This window comes from Plecotus auritus (genome assembly GCF_963455305.1).
Source record: "Plecotus auritus genome assembly, chromosome: 5".
Classification (NCBI taxonomy): domain Eukaryota; kingdom Metazoa; phylum Chordata; class Mammalia; order Chiroptera; family Vespertilionidae; genus Plecotus; species Plecotus auritus.
Window position 1 is genome coordinate 152,411,821 of NC_137776.1, and position 20,866 is coordinate 152,432,686.

The 20,866-nt window shown below is 42.6% G+C and overlaps 1 protein-coding gene across 2 annotated transcripts in view; it reads left to right on the plus strand.

The window, feature by feature from the left end:
- The window catches only part of NTRK2 (neurotrophic receptor tyrosine kinase 2), a 312,241-nt gene that overhangs the window by 236,946 nt on the left and 54,429 nt on the right, over positions 1–20,866 (plus strand). For both annotated transcript variants that reach the window (XM_080669802.1, XM_080669803.1), the window contains 2 exons: positions 12,111–12,283; positions 17,291–17,525. In XM_080669802.1, the coding sequence (XP_080525928.1) occupies positions 12,111–12,283; positions 17,291–17,525 (408 nt within the window). The remainder of the gene's footprint in view (positions 1–12,110; positions 12,284–17,290; positions 17,526–20,866) is intronic.

The following is a 20,866-nucleotide window of genomic DNA, read 5'->3' on the forward strand; positions in this document are numbered from 1 at the left end:
TTCCAAGGTCCCAGGATTTTATGTAGTACATGTGTGATTTTATCCTGGGGTGGATGGCATTTCTGGCTGCCACCCTAGCAGACACAAGGTTTTACTAAAATAAAGAAGCCCTAAAGTCCTTCATCATAGCCATTTTCTCAGAAACTCAAAAAGGAGATCTGGTCTTCAATAAGTAAACATTACTGAAGGGGATAAAATTTCCACTGAGCTCTCTAAAACACAAGAAGTAATAAAAATAACACAAAGAATCTGTAAATCTTTTACATATGCATTGTCAAAATACTAGTAAAAAAACAAAACAAAAAACACCACCATGGTATTGAATAACATTTGTAAAACATTTAAAAGAGGCATCTATTTATAAAATAAATTAAGTGGCAAATTAATATGAACATGGCTAATGTAATAAAATGCAATTCTTTAGCTTAATATAAGATGATTGAATTTTGGTTTTTTGTTTCTCTGTTAATGCCAAATACAGAATATTTATACAAATGGCATTTGTTTACCAGTGATAGCAGGTCAATTTGATTTTTAAAAAATCAAATGTGTATTCCATTACTGTTTTACTTAGCATTAAAATAATTCAGCATAAACATAATGGGTAACTGAGGAGAGAGGAAATTATTCTTGAATTTACCCATCCTGCAGACTAAACACGGTTTCTGTTAAAGTCCATCGAAATGCAAACTGTACGTTTGCTTTCCTCATCATCAAAAGTAAGTAACCCCAGTGGCATCAGCACTCCTAGACTCTCAGGAAAGGCTCCTTAAACCTGCACTTTGGGGTAAATAAAGGTCAGACCTTTCTAAGGATGGAAAATATAATAGCTATTGAGTAAACATTATCTCACTAAGAAAGGCAAATGGGGTTGGTGAGACAGTGGAGAGGAGAGGAGAGGAGAGGAGAAGGGAGGGGAGGGGAGGGGAGGGGAGGGGAGGGGAGGGGAGGGGAGGGGAGGGGAGGAGAGGAGAGGAGAGGAGAGGAGAGGAGAGGAGAGGAGAGGAGAGGAGAGGAGAGGAGAGGAGAGGAGAGGAGAGGAGAGGAGAGGAGAGGAGAGGAGAGGAGAGGAGAGGAGAGGAGAGGAGAGGAGAGGAGAGGAGAGGAGAGGAGAGGAAAGCTGAGGTCAAATGGGTCCAGGTGTAAAGTAAGAATCCTGCAGTGACTTTGGGGTGTTTAATGCCTCTTGCTGCGATTGCTTCCTCTTTTCTCTCATTTACTCAAAAAGTTTGTTATTTTTTAAGTACAAATTGTTCAGAACATTTGGCAGCATTAAATCCTCAGTCTTTGCTTTCTTCTTCTGCTATCTTTTTTTCCCTTTGGATAAATAAGTCCAAAAGGTGCCTCTATTTTTATAGATTCATACACTGATCAAATGTTAGAACTGAAAGAAGCTTAGGGAACATCTAATTCTGACCCAGCCATGTGTTACAGACAAGGGTACTGAAGAACGTGGGTTTATGTTCTGGCTCATGGTTCCCACTGTTGTTTGGGAGCCACAAGGGGCCTAAGTCAGGCCTTCAGACTCTGAATTCACTTCAGGGGCTCATAAGGTGAGAGGCTTTGAAGGTGAAAAAATCCTGGGAGATTAGGGAATCTTAGGTGACAGTGGAGGAGTAGCTGAGAGACCTCAGCTAGTATAGAGACAGATCCACAAATTATTTAGTATCGCCTTTCATCTTCATATCATTCCTTATTCTGTGCCTGCTTCTCAGTACTTCTTGCAAAGTCCTTAAGGACGGGATGTTGCATAGCTCAATCCAGGGTACCCTAAACTCATATGATATATTTCCTTCCAAGCACATCCTAACATAGGACATCAGGGCTTGGGCTAATGATGAAAAATTAGCCAGTGACAGCAGTGTAGCCAGCTGTCCTGCCCACAGCATGCTTCTACCTGGCATATCTCCCATCACCACTGTCAGGCTTCTCTGTGGTTTAAATCCCCATCAGAGGCCTAATTCTACCTGTGACCCAAACCCAGAACCTAGTCCTCATACACTACCTGGCTTTGCCAAAGAAGTGTTTACAAATTGATGACCTATGAAGAATGTTTGCTCTTTCATCAACACTGCTATATAAAACAAAACAAAATGGATTTGCCCCTTTATCAAGTCCTGACTCATTCTCTTTGCTAGTCTCCTTCTTGAAATTCAAATGAAACTATAATCTCAAGTAGAGGGGACAACATGCCTACAGCTTGAAAATTCATTCCAACTTCAAGGTCGCACACCTAAGAAGTCTCATCTCACTGACCTTGAATGTACATATTTCTTGAAATCAGAGGCTTTGCCTTTGTTTGCTGGAATGACTACAGACTTCCGAGAGGATGCTTGTTTTAACCTCTGGAATCCAGAGGCTGCAGCCATACAAGGAACAAGTCAGATCTTCCATAGACTCCAAGATGAACTGGATCGAAATTACACATGGACCTTTCCTAGAGCTGCCTCTTGCCAGCCTGACCTGCTCATTTTTAGGGCTGTGGGCCCATTGGACACCTCAAAGACTATCTAATGAGCCATGGTTCAGTCCTGACCAGAATAAAGGGATTTTTTCTAAGGAATGAAACAAACTGGTCACAGCTTCCAGAGTCTGCACAGCCTGTCACCTCTGAGAAGTGGCTGCCAGGGCTGCTCTTCCTCCATTGGAGACACCCAGGGATGTTTGAAGCCTTTCTGCCTGTTGCCTAGCAACCTCTGCAGCATTGATTATGCATGCTAAGAAATAGCTATTGTCCTTTTTCCTTCTCTAGAAGGAGCTGGCTGGTTTGAAATCTAAGGCTTTGCATTCAGACTGACAGATGTCAGGTTCCTGGAAATTCTGGTGTCGCTTATTCCAAATTACTTAAGAGCTCGAGGGGTCCACAGGAACCAGTGTAAGATGCAAGGGATCCTGAGGCATGTGCAGGCCACTCACGGGCACATGAAGGCTGAGCTTGCCTCTCCCATTACTTGTTCAGATTCAACTGGATTGCCCTTTTCTTGATATTTTTGGATGACCTTTGTTTTTGTTTTTTTAGTGAAATGGATTTATCAATCATTTCTCTTTTTACACTGAATTATAATTGAAGAACACATAGAGAGGATGAAAAGCAGAGAAACCAGACTATGATCAAAATGAATTACTTTGCCTTTAAATACCTCAATTGCCAAGAAAACGCTTCACTGTAGTTTCTCTACATTGAATGCATTAACTATTTTGGCTCTATCCAACCTCCATTTCAATAGCTACAATTCCTATAACATTTATTATATTATGTATGAATGCTGATTTTTGTTTTTAAAATATAGCCACAAGTGCTGATGGATTGATGGCCTCTTCTCAGCCTCCCCACTAACTCAGGTGTATTTCTAGAAACACCAAATGCCTAATATGAGAGAGACCTTAGAAATCATGCATATAACCCTAGTCTCCTGTTCAATAAGTGAAAAAAACAAGACCCAGATATGTCAAGTGACTCCCTCAAGGTATAAGTTAAAGTGAAGGAGAGGTGCTACATAGGAAGACTTAAGATGAGAAATGGAGAAATCTAAGTTCAGCAGGCACTTTCTTTGGGATCTAAATTAGCATTTTTGCTTTTTTTGTGTTTGTCAATGCAGGGAATAATGATGATTATCTTCACCAAAAGTTTTGGAAGAGTTGATGGGTAAACCCTCTGGCACATTACCAGGAGGTAGCCACAAGTACCATCCAACTTGTTGCTGCCGTTCCATGCCTGGAGGGTCCAAACCAGCCCCTTGGTCCACATGACTCCCACTAATCTATCAGCTCTCAGTCCAAGGTGCTGCTCTAGGGGAGACTTCCCCTTGCATACTCCCCTATTAAGGTCATATCTCCCTATTATATACCATTAAGGCATCTATACTTGTCCTTTATAGCATTTATCAAGGTTATTCACTATATAGGTATCCATGGGTTCATTTAATCAATGGCATGAATGTCTGTCTCTTCCACTAGAGTGGTATATTCTTGAATGTTAGAACCATGTCTTTTAGCATACGGCCTAATATGCAGTAACATGCAGTAAATGCTTGTTAAATAAATGAAGGGATGGATGGATGGATGGATGGATGGATGGATGGATGGATGGATGGAAAGATAGACTATAGAAAAAGTAAAGAGTTGGCATTGACATTTCTAGGTAAGGAAATGATTTGATGAGCTATTGATAGTCATGGAGATTTATAACTGGAAGGAACTGTAAAGAGAATATGTATAGAATAATATAATCTAATGAAGAATCATTTTAGAAATCATTGAATACAGATACATAGAACTGTTATTGATATTATTTAGCTTAACTCCCCTATTGTGCCAATGAGAAAACAGGAACCCAGAGAAGATAAATGACCCACCGAAAGTCACACAGCTTGAATGAGGTCATTTAATGTCAGCCCTAGGACTAAAACTCAGGCCTCCTCATCACTTTAGTGCCCATTGTGCACCACACTTTTATTTATTAAATTTTACACATGCCCTGGTAAACCAAATTGAGAAAATTTAACATAATACCACTTACCAAGTAATATAAAGAAGGATGTTAGTTGTGCTCATTTACGTGTAAGAGATACTTTTTATGTTTTCCAAGTAAAAAGGTAATTCAAGGGAATTACCTATAAGTGGGAATAAGGAAAACTAGATACTGGAGTGAGAGCTTTGGCTTCAACAAAACATCATAATAAGCTTTAATAAGAAGAGCAGTATAATGCTCACAGGAAACCAACTCAAGCTGGCTAAAGCAGAAAAGGGAATTTATTTTTCATGCTACTGGAAAACCATGTTACTGGTATCCTAGCTCCCAGCATTACAAGATCCAGGGAATCAATTATCTATCTATCTTGCCTCTACTTTCCTTTATATTGACTGCATTCTCAGGCAGGTTCTTCTGACACCTCGGTAAACATTTGGCAGTAATGTCTCTGCTTAGATCCTACCAACCTAGCAACCCCAAAGAGAGCTCTTCTTTCCCAACAATTATGCAAAAGTCCACAGGCTGACTCTTATTGGCTTGCCTTGAGTTGTGTCCCCTGGTCCTATGACCAAGGCAATAGAATATTATGATTATCCAGGCCCAATACACATGCATATTCCTGGAAATGGAAGATAGGGTCAATGCTACCCAACACACATGACTGAATGTGGGGTACTGGTTTTAAAAAAGGATATTAGACATGCTACAGCCAAAAGTAAATAGGAACTGAAGGGCAGCTAGGCCTTATTGTGACTAGAATAGTTGGGATCCAAAAGTTCACTCAGGATTTGAGATAGTCCCATGACTGTCTCTTTACTCTCACAGTAAGAGCCATCAGGGATTGTCCTCTAGGCTTCCCTGCTAATGTAGTGCAACTGTCTCTTGCCTCTGCTGTTCTCTAACATATGACTGCTGCTTCCATGCCAATTGTTGCTCACATGGCCTCTATTACTCACATTCAGATTCCTCAAGAAGGAAAATACTATATGTCCAGTTATTCCACTTAGTCTTCATACCAGGCCATCTACCTGTGGTCTAACTATCCAAGGTGGTCCTATGGCACAGATGAGGCCACCTATGGGAAAGAAGTAACTGGAGCCAGTTATCATAATATGCTTAAGGGTAGAATAAGGGCTTCAAAAGGAAAGCTCATTCTCTCCAATTCTGGAATAATGAAATTATTCTTAAATGGGAAAGTGCATCAAGTGTTCATCAATTCAAGTGCTCTACCCAGGCAAGTTCATTTCTAAGACAGGTGGCTATTTTTTTTGTCTTCCTATTTTTTGTGTGACAGTCATTATATCCATACTCACATCCCAGTTAATGTGAAGGCCCTCTCCCATTCCTGTGCTTCCTCTCAACCTCTTCGTTTACATTGGCATGTGAAATCCTTGTTCCTGCAAAATGGAAATGGATGGTAACAAGATTAGTGCATTAAAAAAAACATTTGTCAGTGTTTCCCTAAAAAATATTGTTTGTATACCTTAACAGGGCATAATGTTGAAGAAAGTACTATTAATTCCATCTCTACATGTCTCTAGGAACAGAAATTGTAGAACTTTTAATAGTGGTCTGTTAAAAGACTTAATCATCTTTATGGTCCAGACATTGCTTAATTGATTTCTGTTGATCTTTGGTGTAAGTGCATTCTTCCTGGTATGTGTGTGCATGCACGTGCCTGCTCACATGTACTGTAGGGTGGAGAACAATGTTTCCTTATAAGAATCTGTCCTGCACTTGAATCAGGTAGGCTCCAGTCACTAAGTCCCAGTAAGTTCAACTTTTAACCTTTGATGGGAGATCTGTTTTTTGTCTTGTTGACCCTCTTTTCTGGCTTATCTCCAATTTATCCTCACCTTTTCATTAATGCTAAAACCAAATGAGTGCACTTCACTCTAAGGAAGACTCATCTGGCACCAAATGTAGCTGAAGGATTCAATTCACCCCTCGGCATCTCTGGAACATATGAACTGCGGTAGTTGTGCTGCTTTTTTTTTTAATATATTTTATTAATTTTAGAGAGAAAAGAAGAGGGAGAGAGAGAGATAGAAACATCAATGATGAGAGAGAATCATTGACTGGCTGCCTCCTGCACGCCCCCCACTGGGGATCGAGCCCACAACCCAGGCATGTGCCCTTGGCAGGAATCGAACCTGGGACCCCTCAGTCCGCAGGCCGACGCTGTATCTATTGAGCCAAACCAACTAGGGCAGTTGTGCTGCTTTTTAATTGACTTGAACATGACAACCCAACTTGCAATCGAGTCACAGTCTACATCTCCATCAGCTCCTGTGTAGCTGGTGAAATTGACTCAGACAAATGTATGCAGGCATATTTGAAGCCTGTAAATCTATTGCCATTTTCTACATTGGAGGCCAACTTCCCATTCACTCTTTTGAGTCAATATCTCTCTATGAGTTAGATCCATACCTTCCAAAGCATTTATAACATGCACCTTGATATAATATGCACACATAAACCATCCATTTTATCCCCCAAATTATTGAAAGTATTTTAAAATATGTGAATTAAAGCTTGGCTTCATGTTTCTCACTGGATGGTCAATTTCTTAGATTCCGAACCATTGGAGTCAGCACCTCTGATAATAAATGTAGCAGCAATCAACACCGTGGCTATGAACCTTGTATTTCAGGATGTCACTGGTACGTAATTAAAGACCTTGCAAAGGCCAGCTATATATGACTGAGTTGATGTGCACACAGAGTGTTAGTTTTTAATACACAGTGAGCACACTCTGAGTGTTTGTGATCATTCTTATTTTTTTACAATTATTTAATTCATTTTTACATTTGTAGGAATGTGGGGGAGTTACCCATTGCACTCTCTTTAGTTTATTTTTATCAAGCTTTCCCTATTTCTGAATTTATTAAAATATACTCTTCCAAGGTTCACTTTTATAAGAATCTGTTAGAAGCTTCCTCTAGCCCTAACCGGTTTGGCTCAGTGGCTAGAGTGTCAGCCTGGGAACTGAGGGGTCCCGGGTTCAATTCCGGTCAAGGGCATGTACCTTGGTTGCGGGCACATCCCCAGTGGGGGCTGTGCAGGAGGCAGCTGATCAATCTCTCTCTCTCATCGATGTTTCTAACTCTCTATCCCTCTCCCTTCCTCTCTGTGAAAAATCAATAAAATAAAATAATAAATAAAAATAAAAAATAGAAGCTTCCTCTACCTTTCTTTAAAGGAGACCCAAAAGTTAAAAGAATCACGCAGTATTGTGACTATCACTCTAAATACTTAGCTTTCATTGCCTCTAAGAATCTTATAAGAAGGGTATCTGCCTTAATTCTATTTCAGGTTAGCATTGTTTCCCAACATTCCCAAGAAGCTGGTTGACCCATAAATAGCCTACTGAGGTGGCTTTTATAGAATGATGCTATCCAATAGAAATATAATGTGAGCCACAAATGCAAGCCACATTTCTATTTTAAAAAATTTTAGTATGCACAATAAAAATGGAAAAACAGGTAAAACTAATTTTATGAATATATTTTATTTAACCCAACATATCTAAATATTGTTACTTTAACACATTAATATAAAAATATTAATGAGATATTTTATTGATACCAAGTTTTCAAAATCCAGTGTGTATTTTAACTCACAGAACTTGTCAGTTTGGACCAGCCATATTTCAAATTATCACTGACCACATGTGGCTGTTGGTTTGCATTTTGGACAATATAGCTCTAGAAGATATCAGAAGCACTAGGTCTTGACCCAATGATCCTGACCCAAAAGAACTTAGGCATATTAACAGTCTTATGCATCTCGGTTGCCTCATCTGGGAGTTTACTCATTGACATCTATGTTTTAGGCATGGTGGTGGGCATGGGCATAGTTAGGTCTTACCATAATAATCTCTTTTTAAAAAGTCTTTCTCCTTGACTCATCTTATGATCTCTAAAAAGTGTTAGAGAAGAACATAAGGTCATTAAAAAGAAAAGGACACCATCTCTGTTTTAACTTGTGTCTCCCGAACCACCTACATTTTTGAAATGCATAATCATTTTTCATGTCCTACAACATCCAGAAAGAAATGATTTCAAATAAGCTCTCTTGCCTCTCCTACTAGTTTCCTGTTAGCTTTATTATTTTGCTGAAGCATTTCAGATGAAAGTTAATCTTCCTTTCTTCTATTTTACTTCAGTAACTTCTCAGTTCTGTGTTGAAGTTAATTTCATACTAATTCACTTTTCCAACTCTGAATCAATGTGTACTCCAGACAGTAAACTCACTTTAGCTCTGGATGAGACCTCTCCCTTGAGACTGTCTTCAGAAAGAATGGCAGCTTTGGAGTTTCAGGAAATTCACGAGGAATAAAAAGAAATAAAGTTACAAAGCAGACACTAGGAGTAAGAAAACAGTAATGATCAATGATGAGGCAAACATGCCTGTCAAAATGAAACTTAAGTGGAAGGAATTATCAGGGAGGGAGGCTGCCACCTCCTGTCCATTGCCAAGGGACTCCATGTACCAGCCAAGGCTCCCTTAATTGAGTAAAATGACAATCAGGCATGGTACTGAAACAGAGATGACTTTTATAAATAGGGCTGATAGCAGAATTTTTCCAACTTCTGATTGCTGTCTGGCTATGGTTCCACCTTAGAAAAATTCTTTCCTTAGAGTGCCAGATTCAGAAGATGATTTTGCCCAACTCGGTGCCGCCATATTTTCTGAATCTCTTAAAATAGAATTGAATCATAATTTAGAGAAAGGATCCAGCATGCAAAAATGGATTGGCACATGGGATGAGGCCAAGTTTGTGAGATGCATTTGCCCCATGAATAGTGAAATATTCTCTCTTAAATCTGAAAATGTTACTGAAGCCCAGCTTTTGAAATTGAAGTAAGACTCTTCTCATAGTAGTTTGCTTTTGGGAAATGGAAATATTAGATGCTTGTTAACTCTGTCAGTTTGGTGCCTCCCCCACAAGGAAAATTCTGTCTTCTGTCTACTCTCCCAGTCTACCCCTCTACCATCCTGCATATCTCTCTCTCTCTCTCTCTCTCTCTCTCTCTCTCTCTCTCTCTCACACACACACACACACACACACACACACACACACTTCAGCATTTGAATCACCACTACATAGCTAAAACTTGAGAAGAAAGATTACACGCACAATTTGTTCATGCCCTATGATAATGTTCTAAATGGGTCCAGTCATCTTCTCCATCTCACTATTAAAGACACAACAAGGCCTTACAAATAAGCTCTCTCAGTGACTCAGAGCAGTCTGAGAAAACATTGTTATCTTAGAAAACATTGCAGGGTTCAAGGGCTTTCAGGAGGGAAATGGTGGCAGGATCAGGAGTACTGCTGTTCTCTTGCCTTGGACTGGTCACCATTGGGGAGAAAGCTTCAAGTCCTGCCAAAGGAGTTAGTGAAAATGCTTTATTCTGTGAAGATGATAGCAAAAAAGACTTTGTGATCTTGCTTCTCTCCCTGCCATCCTAGTGTTTCCACATGGCTGCTGTGAGGCAGGCCCTGCCTATTCATGGGTGCCTCAGGCATGGTAAATTGCATATTACAAACTCATCCTGTGGTGACTCAATGATGAACCACCTGCAACAGACAGTCCTCAGCGGCCAGTTTCCTGTGAGGGCTCAGCAAATCCTCTCATGGTCACACTCCCTTCCTAGAGTGGCCCCCATCTTATGACTGGTTGATAACAGGTTATAATGGCTCAGTGCTATTGGCCCAACTCAGGAAAACTCTGAAGCGTCATCCTTTAGGGCCAGATAAGGCTTGTTGAGACTATATCATAGCTCAACTTCACCCTCTGCTCAATTTCCCCCACAGGTGTTATTCCTAAGAGCATGCCTAAGAAATGTCTTGTCTGCTGAATACTTGCCATGTGCCTGGAACTATGCCCAGTGCTGGCAATGCAGACATGAAAGGCACCATCCCTGGGCCGAGGAGTTCACCATCTATTCCAGAGATAAGCAAGTAAACATGCACTTAGAATGTACTGTGGCCAGTGATCTGACAGAAATTAAGTATGAGTTATACCTATGAAGGTCATTCAATCTAGCCTGGGAGCAGGTTATAACAGGGGTTGTAACAGCAATGAGAGGGTCAGGGAACATTTCTCAGAAAGATGAGGTCTGAGCCCAGTCCTGGAGCACTGCCAGGTGTTAATCAAGTGTATTGGTTTCCTATTGCTGCTGTAACAAATTACCACAAACTCAGTGGCTTAAAACAACACAAATGTTCTCTCACAATTTTAGTAGACACTGAAAGCCAGTTTTACTAAACTAAAGACAAGATGTCAACAAGGCTGGATCCTTCTGTAAGTTGTAGGATAGAATTTGTTTCCTTGCCTCTTCCAGCCTTTAGAGGCTGCCCACATTTTTTGGCTTGTGGCCTCTTCTCCCATCTTCAAATCGAGCAGCATAGCATCTCTTCTTGATCTTCTTGCCCCGCTCTTGTAAGTCCCCTTGTTTGGTATGACATTGGGCCCACTCTGATAATCTAGAATAATTTCCCCATGTAAAGTAACATATTCCCATGTTTCAGGGATTAAGATGTGGACACCTGCAGGGAGGCATTATGCAACCTCCTATACCAGTGACATGCCCGAGTCAACATTCCAGGCAGAGGGATGACGTGTGCAAGGACAAGGAGGTGTGGCACGGTGTCATTGGGGCATCTACAGATATTTCATAAGGTGGAACCATACATTTCAAGGGAGGCATGTCAAGAAGAGAGGAAGCTGGACAGAGATGCAGGGTTGCTGGATCATTTAGGACAGTGTATTTTAAGCTTGACTCTTAATTACATATGTGACTTATCTCCCTATTTGCATATGAGCACCTGAGGCCAGGATTTGGGTCCCTGTCTTGTTGATGCCACCACAGCTCTGGCTCAGTGACTGGCACAGGACAAGAACTCAGCACATGTGTGTGGCATCAACAAATGCCAGCTTTGCCCTGCTATAACACCATGGTATCTGAGTAATCTGAGCCAAGAACAAAAGTCCCCAGAGCCTGGCTGGCATGATCCTGGGCAACTTTGTCTTGGCAGTGTGACTGGCCTGCTGGCAGGGGCATTTCCTGAGCCAGCAGTGTGTGTGGCACCAGCGGGAGAAGGCTTTTGAGAGTGTCTGTGATAAAACCAGCAAAATGGACACTGTGAAAGCTGGAAAGTGGGTCCATGATAGCTTACTATGCTCTTCTCTCTACTGCATATTTCCATAATTAAAGTTTTAAAAAGGGTACAAAAGCAGAGGTGAGGTGCACGTAGCATCCTACAAAGGGCAGCAGGCACCGAAATGGGAGTGAAGTCTGCAATGGAGCCCAGACCAGGGTTAAAAGGGATGAAAACTAAAGGCTCATGTCCATAACATAATGAGGTAACATCTGTGCTGGTGCTTCATCAACTGTCGAGTTCTGCAGATCCTCGAGGGGCTTTCCCTCAAACGGTTAAATGAACACAAACATTATTTGCTCAGAATTTAGGCCAGTTTCCAATCTTTCATGGAATAAACGAGTTGAATTTCCTTCCCATCAGGAAGCTCAGGGCCCACTGCAGTAACGCCTTCTCCCCGCAGCCTTCCCTTTGACACCCTCCATTTAAGATATGCTGGTTTCCTCCCCTCTCTGCCCCTCACCCCCAGACGCTGAAGGACGCCAGCGACAATGCGCGCAAGGACTTCCACCGAGAGGCCGAGCTGCTGACCAACCTCCAGCACGAGCACATTGTCAAGTTCTACGGTGTCTGCGTGGAGGGCGACCCGCTCATCATGGTCTTTGAGTACATGAAGCATGGGGACCTCAACAAGTTCCTCAGGTACAGGGTGGCGGGGAGGGCGAGGCAGGCAGGAGTGGGCCTTCGGGGTTCAGGCAGCCTGAGATGGAGCCCCTGAAGTCCTGCCTGGCTCCAATGTGCTGTTTTCTTTCCAAGAGAGCTGCCCCTCAGCTTTGCAAGGTTAGCAAACGTGCTGCCTGGGATTTCTTGGTAGAGGGTGTCACTTAGGAGAAACAGGAACGCTGTTAGGGGCAGGCAACCAAGTTGCACCTGCCCTTGCTGGCCTCGGTTTCCTTACCAGTAAAGGGGGTGTGATTATATCAACAAAAAGGACTACTGTCAGGACTATTGGGATGGGAGATAATTAATAAATCTTGTCCCCACACCCTTCTTCCCGGCCATATTTTCCTGGGATGTTTATTATACCTTCTGTGTTATGGCAATACCTACACCTCTGTTCTTTGGATTCTGTGGGTGCTGAAGGGGGCTTTCCACCAGAATTTGATACCAGTAGCTTCATGCAGCCACTGGAAGATTCAGAAACCATGTAGTCTAAGTAATAAATCAGTTGTGGAGAGAGCAGTGGAAGGGGGAGCGTGTACTGCTGTGTTTGGAAATGTCACATGGCTGTCTGATCACTTTCACCATCTCTAGCCTCATGAATACATGTGGAACTTAGTTCTCCTTGGCTGGGACAAATCTCCTTTCTCTGATTTGCCTCTGATTGTGTGGGTGATGGCATGCCGGATGAGATTAGGAATATGGAGCCAATTCATGGTGTTCAGAGACAATCACCCTAAGAATATGTTATCCAATATCAGCAAAGGTTTTCTTGTAGGTGATAGGAGAGTGGATGATGGTAGATTTCACACATTGTCCTTGTTGGACCTAATATGAATAAGGAGCTGAATTTTGCTGAGGTCCAGCTGCGCACTGGAAAAATATTTTTCCTTGTTTCCATGCTCTAGGCTACTTGTTTAATTAAAATGGTGCTTTCTATAAATTGTAGCATAATAAATCCCCATGTATCCACTAGATGCAATTAAATGCTTCTTTGTGCTCAGACTGTGCATGTGTGTGTAAGCACACACCTGTGTGTGTGTGTGTGTGTATTTTTTCACTTTTGGCTCCATCGGCCTCTCCCTACCTCTCCTTCCTGCTTCCCAGAAGGAGCAGGCACCTGGTTCTTCCTTGGCATCTTGCCCAGGGAAAGAAGCTATTGGAAACCTCCTCTGATCAATTTTAGAACCTGCTGAACTCTGAGAATGAGAGGTTTTCCATACCAAGGTTCAGGTTCTTAGGTGCAATACTGTGCTGTGTACAGTCTATCCTCTCTTTCTGGAAGGAAACCCAGCCTTCAAACTGCCATGAATGTGTTCCCAAGTGTCATTGGCACTGCCCTATGAAGACAGATGCCTACAGTTATCTTCCCACCCTTTTCATTCAGCCAAAGGGCATCCATTCAGTAGCGACATGGTCAGGCCCTATGCTAGGTTGGCTAGTGGGTGACAGGGCTGGAATTCAAACCCACAGTCTCTGGCTGCAAAAACCCCAGTTTTTCACTACTGCAGTCCATCCTCTTGAGGTGGCTGCTAAAAGATCAGAAGAAAGCAGTGTGCTATGGAATCTCACAGCCAGAACAACATGGCTAAGTGCTGGCTGTGACCCACACGGGGAGCGTACAAGCCGAGGAAGGTCAGAAGCCTGCTGAACCTCCCCTCCCCGCTCTCCACAATGGGGGCGGGGGTGTTGATGGTGCTTTTCCCCTCTTAAATCATGTTCTCATGGAAGAGATGAGATATGTTTTTATTTCAAAGAGCTGCAGGATAACCTGGGGAATAGAACAGAGGGCTGTAGTGCTAACTTTATTTATACTCTTCTTAAGAACTCACCTGCCCTCTATTCACAGCAGGACTTTCTGCTCAAGGAAAGCATCCACAGGATTTTCTCACTAGGAGGAGCCTTGTTCCAATCCATAGAAGCAAGCAGGCACCTGCCCCACCCCGCACACGGTAGTGTAGAGTGCAGAAGGCTTTGGGGGCTGCCAGTTTTATGGCGCCTCCGCCTTCTGACTGTGAGGTTGGAGGCTGGGGTTTTGCACAGAGGTAGCCTTTTGCACTCGCCTCACATTTTTCCTTTTCTCCCAAGTCTTTGCAATGGACAGATTCTTAGAGGAATCTCGGCTGTGGCAAATCAACAACTTATTTCACTCTTGGCACTGCATCTATGAAGATTTCATCCTGGCCTAGGTTTTCTGGGTATTTCAGGATTTCTCAAAGTCTGTGTGCTCCCCTAGGTCCTTCTCCTGGTATGGAGGTCACATAAGAGCTTTGACTCCTATGATAAGTGGAAACATTCTTATTTTTCCCTGCCTCTTAGTGCTGGGAAGGGTTGGGCTTGAGTCACCTTTAGGGAGGTAGGAAGGGCCAGGCCTATGGAATCCCTAAGAACGCTGGCACTGGCAACCACAAAAAGGAAAGCCCAAAGGACAAGTTGTGCTGTCATGTCACCTCTCCATTTCTTCCTAAAGAGGAACCTGTTTACAGAGACTTTCTCTATGGCTTTTTAAAAAATTATTAAATGTATTGGGGTGACATCGGTCAATAAAATTATATAGGTTTCAAGTGTGAAAATTGAGAATAGATCATCTGTATATTGTATTGTGTGCTTGCCACCCAAAGTCAAATCCTCTTCTGTCACCATATATTTAACCCCCTTTATTCTTTACATAAAGATTAAAGGAGGCAAAACATTTAAAAAGAGGAGACAATAGCTACTGCAACTTGGGAATGAGCTCACGGCACAAATAAGGATAATTTGGGACAATAAACACAGAACAGGGGCGGGTAAAGGTCTCTTGGGCTTTTCGATGGAAGGCCACAGAGCACCACACAAGCAGAGTTTCCATTGCTCCTCCCCTCTGTGTGCTTAGGAAGGTGCAGTCACTATCTTTACTTTACAGATGGAAGCAGGTCCCGAGAGGCTCAGCAGCTCCCCTGAGGTCAGAGCCAGTGTCTTAGAACAGGATTCAAGTTCAGCTCTGATACCCAGAGCCTTGCCTACCGCACTGCAAGACTTTTTGCTCCAGTGAGAGATTTTGAGCTGAAGAGACTCCTGGGGCATTGCCCCCGTATTGCTCCTCAGTGTGACAAGAGGAGGTCGCTGGCTGTGGTTTGAGTGGAGGTGAAATAAATGTGCTAAGACGTTTCTTGTACAAAAACAGGAAGCTCCTTCCCAGGAATGGTTCAATCAGGTATTTAGAGATAGAGGGGACCTAAATGATCACATGGCGTAATATCATTTTGTAGTTCTGACTAATGGGGAAAAGACACTGGAAAAGTTAAAAATCTTCCCCAGACCATGGTGCTGGACACTCCAAAGACTGGGAAACTCCCCACCTCCCTGTCCAGTGCTTGTTCTCTGAGAATACAAGAACAAAAGGTCAGATGACAGCATGTTTTGTAAATCAAGGAAAGGCGGAATCACTGAGGGCTGGAGCCTGCTGGAGCTGGGTCAAGGCCTATGCTTGAGAAGCTCATCCCACCTGGGGTGGCACTGGCGCGTGAGGGGAGGGGCAACACCAGATGGGGGTTGTTGGAGAATCCTGGCTCTCTCATTTTCAAATCCTCATACCGCTCTGCATTTACCACTTTACATTTTATTTTAAATCCTCTATTATTTATTTTAACTTCTTCAATGTGTCTGGAAAGAGATGTCATTGGCATTGACTTTGGGAGGGAGAAGCCCTTTGACCAGGCTTTTACTCCTTGCCCCCTCAGGCCACCAGAGGCAGTGACACCAATGTTGGCTCACCTCACAGGGTTAGAATGGGCATGGCAGGTACTGATTACATATCCTAAGAGTGGTACCCTCCCCGCCCTGAAACACCTATCAGTGTTGCAATGGTTTAAATCAGCGATGTTTAACCACCGTGGCAGGCACACTGGTGGGCAGCAAGAATTTTTAAAAATGCATACCTGATTATTTAGTCAAAGGCACTGACTTCCCTTACATTGTCAAATAAAAAATAGCAACAGCCAACACAACAATAGCCATGTGGTGTGAATGAGTCAAAATTATTCCTAATTCTTTTGTCAGATCAGCAAAAAATATATTTTCTGGTATGTCGCAGAATTTTAATAATTAGTTTCATCATGAGATGAAAAAGGTTGAAAATTGCTGCCTTAAATCATTCCTGGGAAAAGATAGGAGAAAGAAAAGATTAAAAAAAAAAAAAGTATCATATTCTTCCTCCCCCGCAAAAAAAAAAAAAAAATATATATATATATATATATATATATATATATATATATATATATATATATATATAAAGAAGAAAACTTGTCCAGTAAAAGAATGAATGTGTTGCGATTCAAAGAATTTTCCCTATGTGGTGGCCAGCATGTGCTTTGAGGGGGAGATCAGGGGGAAGGGTGGCGCAAGGAGATGGCGCTGTTCATGGGGAATGACTGTCCAGGCTGAGGATGCCCTGGTGTTCTGATGACTTGGGCTTACTAAGATGAGGGCATCTTGGAAACCATGCCCAGCTGCAGAGCAGGTGGGATCGGGGAGACCAGAGTTGCCAGCTCTGGCCCTGGTGGAGCACTCTGGAGGGATTGCCCTGGGTGGGGGGTGCTGGGCTGCAGTATGTGGCTGGGAAGGATGGAGGGTGTGGGCTCAATGATCCATTGCTCTACAAGAGCCACACTCTCCCACCTGATTTTGATTTTGTTGTTGAGTTCTGGTTTGTTTTGCTTCAGCCACCTACTGCTTTTCAGAGTCAGGGGACTACTCCTGAAGCCCCTTAAACATGAACCTGTTTGTATGTTGGGGGTGAGAAGTACCATTCAGGCCCACATGACCCTGGGAATTCTGGACTCTGTGGGAATGGAAGCCTGGGTGCTTTTGAAGTATAACCATGGGTGAAGCATCTTTTCCTCCACTTCGTGCTAAGTCAGGCAGCGTCTTTTAGCACCAGTAGCTGATGGGGGACAAAGGGCCCCTCCAGGCAAAGAGTTCCCCCAGCAATTCCTTCTGTGTCCTCTGCAGGGCACATGGACCTGACGCCGTGCTGATGGCTGAAGGCAACCCGCCGACGGAGCTGACGCAGTCGCAGATGCTACACATTGCCCAGCAAATCGCAGCGGGCATGGTCTACCTGGCGTCCCAGCACTTTGTGCACCGAGACCTGGCCACCCGGAACTGCCTGGTCGGCGAGAACCTCCTGGTGAAAATCGGGGACTTTGGCATGTCCCGGGACGTGTACAGCACTGACTACTATAGGGTGAGTGGCTGCACCCACCAGGACCCCAGGGCCTGGTTATATTATTTGCTAGGGCTGCCATAACAAAATACCATGGACTATGTGGCTTAAACAAGTGAAGTTTATTTTCTCAAAGTCCAAGATTAAGGTGACTGCAGGGTTGATTTATTTTAAGGTTTCTCTCCTTGGTTTTCAGACAGCGCCTTTCCTCTGTGTCCTCCCAGGGTTTTTCCTCTGTGCATACACCCCCTGGTGTCTCCATGTGTCTAAATTTCCTCTCCTTATGTGAATACCAGTCAGATTGGTTTGGGCCTTTTTTTAACTCTATCACCTCCTTAAGGCCCCATCTCCAAGTACAGCCATATCCTACGGTACTGAGGAGTGCACAGTTTGGTCTACAACATTCTCCTGCTCTTTCCACACCTTTCAGGTGTGTGATCTCTCCATGAGGACAGTCCTCAGCCTGAGAATTTTGCCAGGGAAACCTGAGGGCCTGGGGAAATTCCTGGAGGGCTTGAGGTTAAAGGATTTTGAGGTTTGCACTTGATTCTGTGAAATTATGTCTGAAGCCTTTGTTTGAGGTTTGACCTAAGATGAACTTGGAACCATCTTGGTTGAAAGTGGATTAGCTGGTGGTGTCGCTGTGAGATGCAGGAAGCACCATCCTGCAGGTTTCTGAAGAGCCCCACCCAGTCTAGGAGCTCTAAGGGGTTGAGTTATAGACAATCATTCAAACCCACCGATTACCAGCAATTGGCCCCTTTGTCATGCTAGATTTGCTAACTGAGATCTTGGGACCTGGGTCTGAGAGAAAAGAGATACTTCTGGAAATCTTGAAGTCCTGATATTGAAAGCGAAGGTTCAGGTGGTGTTCTACCACCTCAAAGCCTCAATTCTGTTTTCTTGTTTTTTTCTGGAATTTCAAGGGGAGAAGAGAATAGGAAGGGAAAGGAGTAAATGTGCTGTGTGTATATAGCCTAAGAGGATAAAATGGATAACAGACTAACTTTCATAATAAGGTAGGGCTGGTGAAGAAAAGGCCTCTCCTCGCCTTTCCTCTTCCCTTGATGATTTATTCGTGAGGAGGAGCCTTCTCAGTTTGTTTCCTGTAGTTCTCACTGCAGCCTCACTCACCTCCAATGCCTCTGCACTTTAGCTGAGCCAACTTTGCTACGGTTAGTCTAAGACAGCGATTTTCAACCTGCATGGCACAGCATAGTGGAGTGCCACAAGAACTTTTAAAATATGCACTACCTGACTCTGTATGCGCACTGACCTCTTTTCCCTTAGATTGTCAAATAAAAAATAACAATAGCCAACACAACAATATCCATGTGATATGAATGAATCAAAATTATACCTTTTTTTGTCAGATTGGCAAAGAATATAATATATGTTTTTGGTGTGCAACAGAATTTTAGTAATTAGTTTATGTGTGCCATGAGATGAACAAGGTTGAAATTCACTGGTCTAAGACAATGAGTTTATGGCCTTGGTGTATATTCTTCTGTAGATATTTTTGTGGTGTGTTAGTTTTTTTCTTTGTCACCTCCATGGTATTGTCCACATTTTGTATAGCAAGGAGTGGAGACCAAAATTAAAAATGATTCTCTTGAGTGTATTTGTAGAAAACATGAGCATAGTCTCAACTTCAAGTGATCAGAGTGGAGCTTCAAAGCACCTGTCCTGAGTTTAGGGATGACTAGTTTGATCTAGATATATTAAATGGGGGAGTGGAGTGTTATTATCTCCTCTGTCAGCTCTGCTTCTTTGGTGGCAGGTGGGGGTAGGGGCCTCTCCCTGTCCCAGGAGAAAGTGAAACATGTGGTGCTTCCCAAAGGGAAAGCTTTGTTGAACTTGATGAGCATCTAAGGGAGAAACACGTGGCCCAAGCAACAGCTTTCTCTTTAGCAGGAAGTTAACCAAGGTCTCAGAGTGTCTGGCACAAAATAAGTGCCCAATAAATGTTTTCAACCATATCACTATCCAAATCGATTATCCACCCAATTAAAAAATTGGCAAAGGATTGAGGTAGAGATGTCTCCAAAGAAAATACACAAATGGCCAATAAGCACATGAATCGATGCTCAATGTCATTAGTCATTAGGGAAATGTAAATCAAAACCACAATGCAATACCACTTTATACCCCCAGGGATGGCTGTAATAAAAAGACAAACAAAAACAAGTGTTAATGGGGATGTGGAGAAATTGGAATCCTTATCAACTGCTGGTGGGAATGTAAAATGGTGCAATTGCTTTGGAAAACAGTTTGGCAGTTCTTCAAAATGTTCAACATAGAGTCACCATATAACCCAGCAATTCCATCCCTAGGTATATACCCAAGAGACTTGAAATCATATGTTTTCAAAACTTATACACAGTTGAAATAGCAACATTATTCATAATAGCTATAAAATGAAAATAATTTAAGTATCCACCAATTGATGAATAAACAAAAATTCATAGTTTGTACAGTGGAATATTATTTATTAATTAAAAGGAATGAAGTACTGATTCATGCTACAACATGGATGAACCTTGAAATTATTATGGAAAGTAAAAGAAGCCAGGCACAAAAGATCACATATTATATGATTTCAATTTATATAAAACTAGTGGCCCAGTATGCAATATCGCACGCAGTGGGCTGCCTGCCGATTCTGCGGGAGGCGGGAGCAAGCCACACTGCTTCTGCGGGAGCAGGGAGGGAGCCGCCACTGCCACCCACGAAGGGGGGTTGGCAGCCCTAGAGATGCTCCATGCATCTCCTAGTGACCAGTTGTGCACGCAGCCCTGCCCACCGCCACACACAGCCCCGCCCACCCATGGTCGTTACTGTGACACTGTAATGGACAATTTGCATATTACCTCTTTATATATATAGATGTCCAGAATAGGCAAATCTATAGGGACAGAAGGTAGGCTAGTAGTTGCCAGAGGTTATGACAATGGAGAATGAGGAGTGACAGCTAGTGGATATGGACTTCCTTTATGGGGTGATAAAATTTTTCTAGAATTGTATAGAGATTGTTTATTTAGTGTATTTGCAAATACACTAAAAACCTTTGAATGTATACATTTAAAGAGTAAATATTATGGTATATAAATTATATCCCAATTTTTAAAAACCTGAAAAAGGAAAATACTAGCCAAATTGCAACATTGGATGTAAGGAGTTAGTCTTGGTCATTTATATATTATAAAAGCACTGTCACTTGTTATCTACCATATTTTTTCATTTGTTAAAAAGAAAACCCTCCACTTAGGTGACATATTCCTGAAGTACTTCCTTCTGAATTGATTGGAGAAAAGAATAATTCCCAGTTCCTTTATCTGTTAAATGTTCTTGGAACTCTCCCA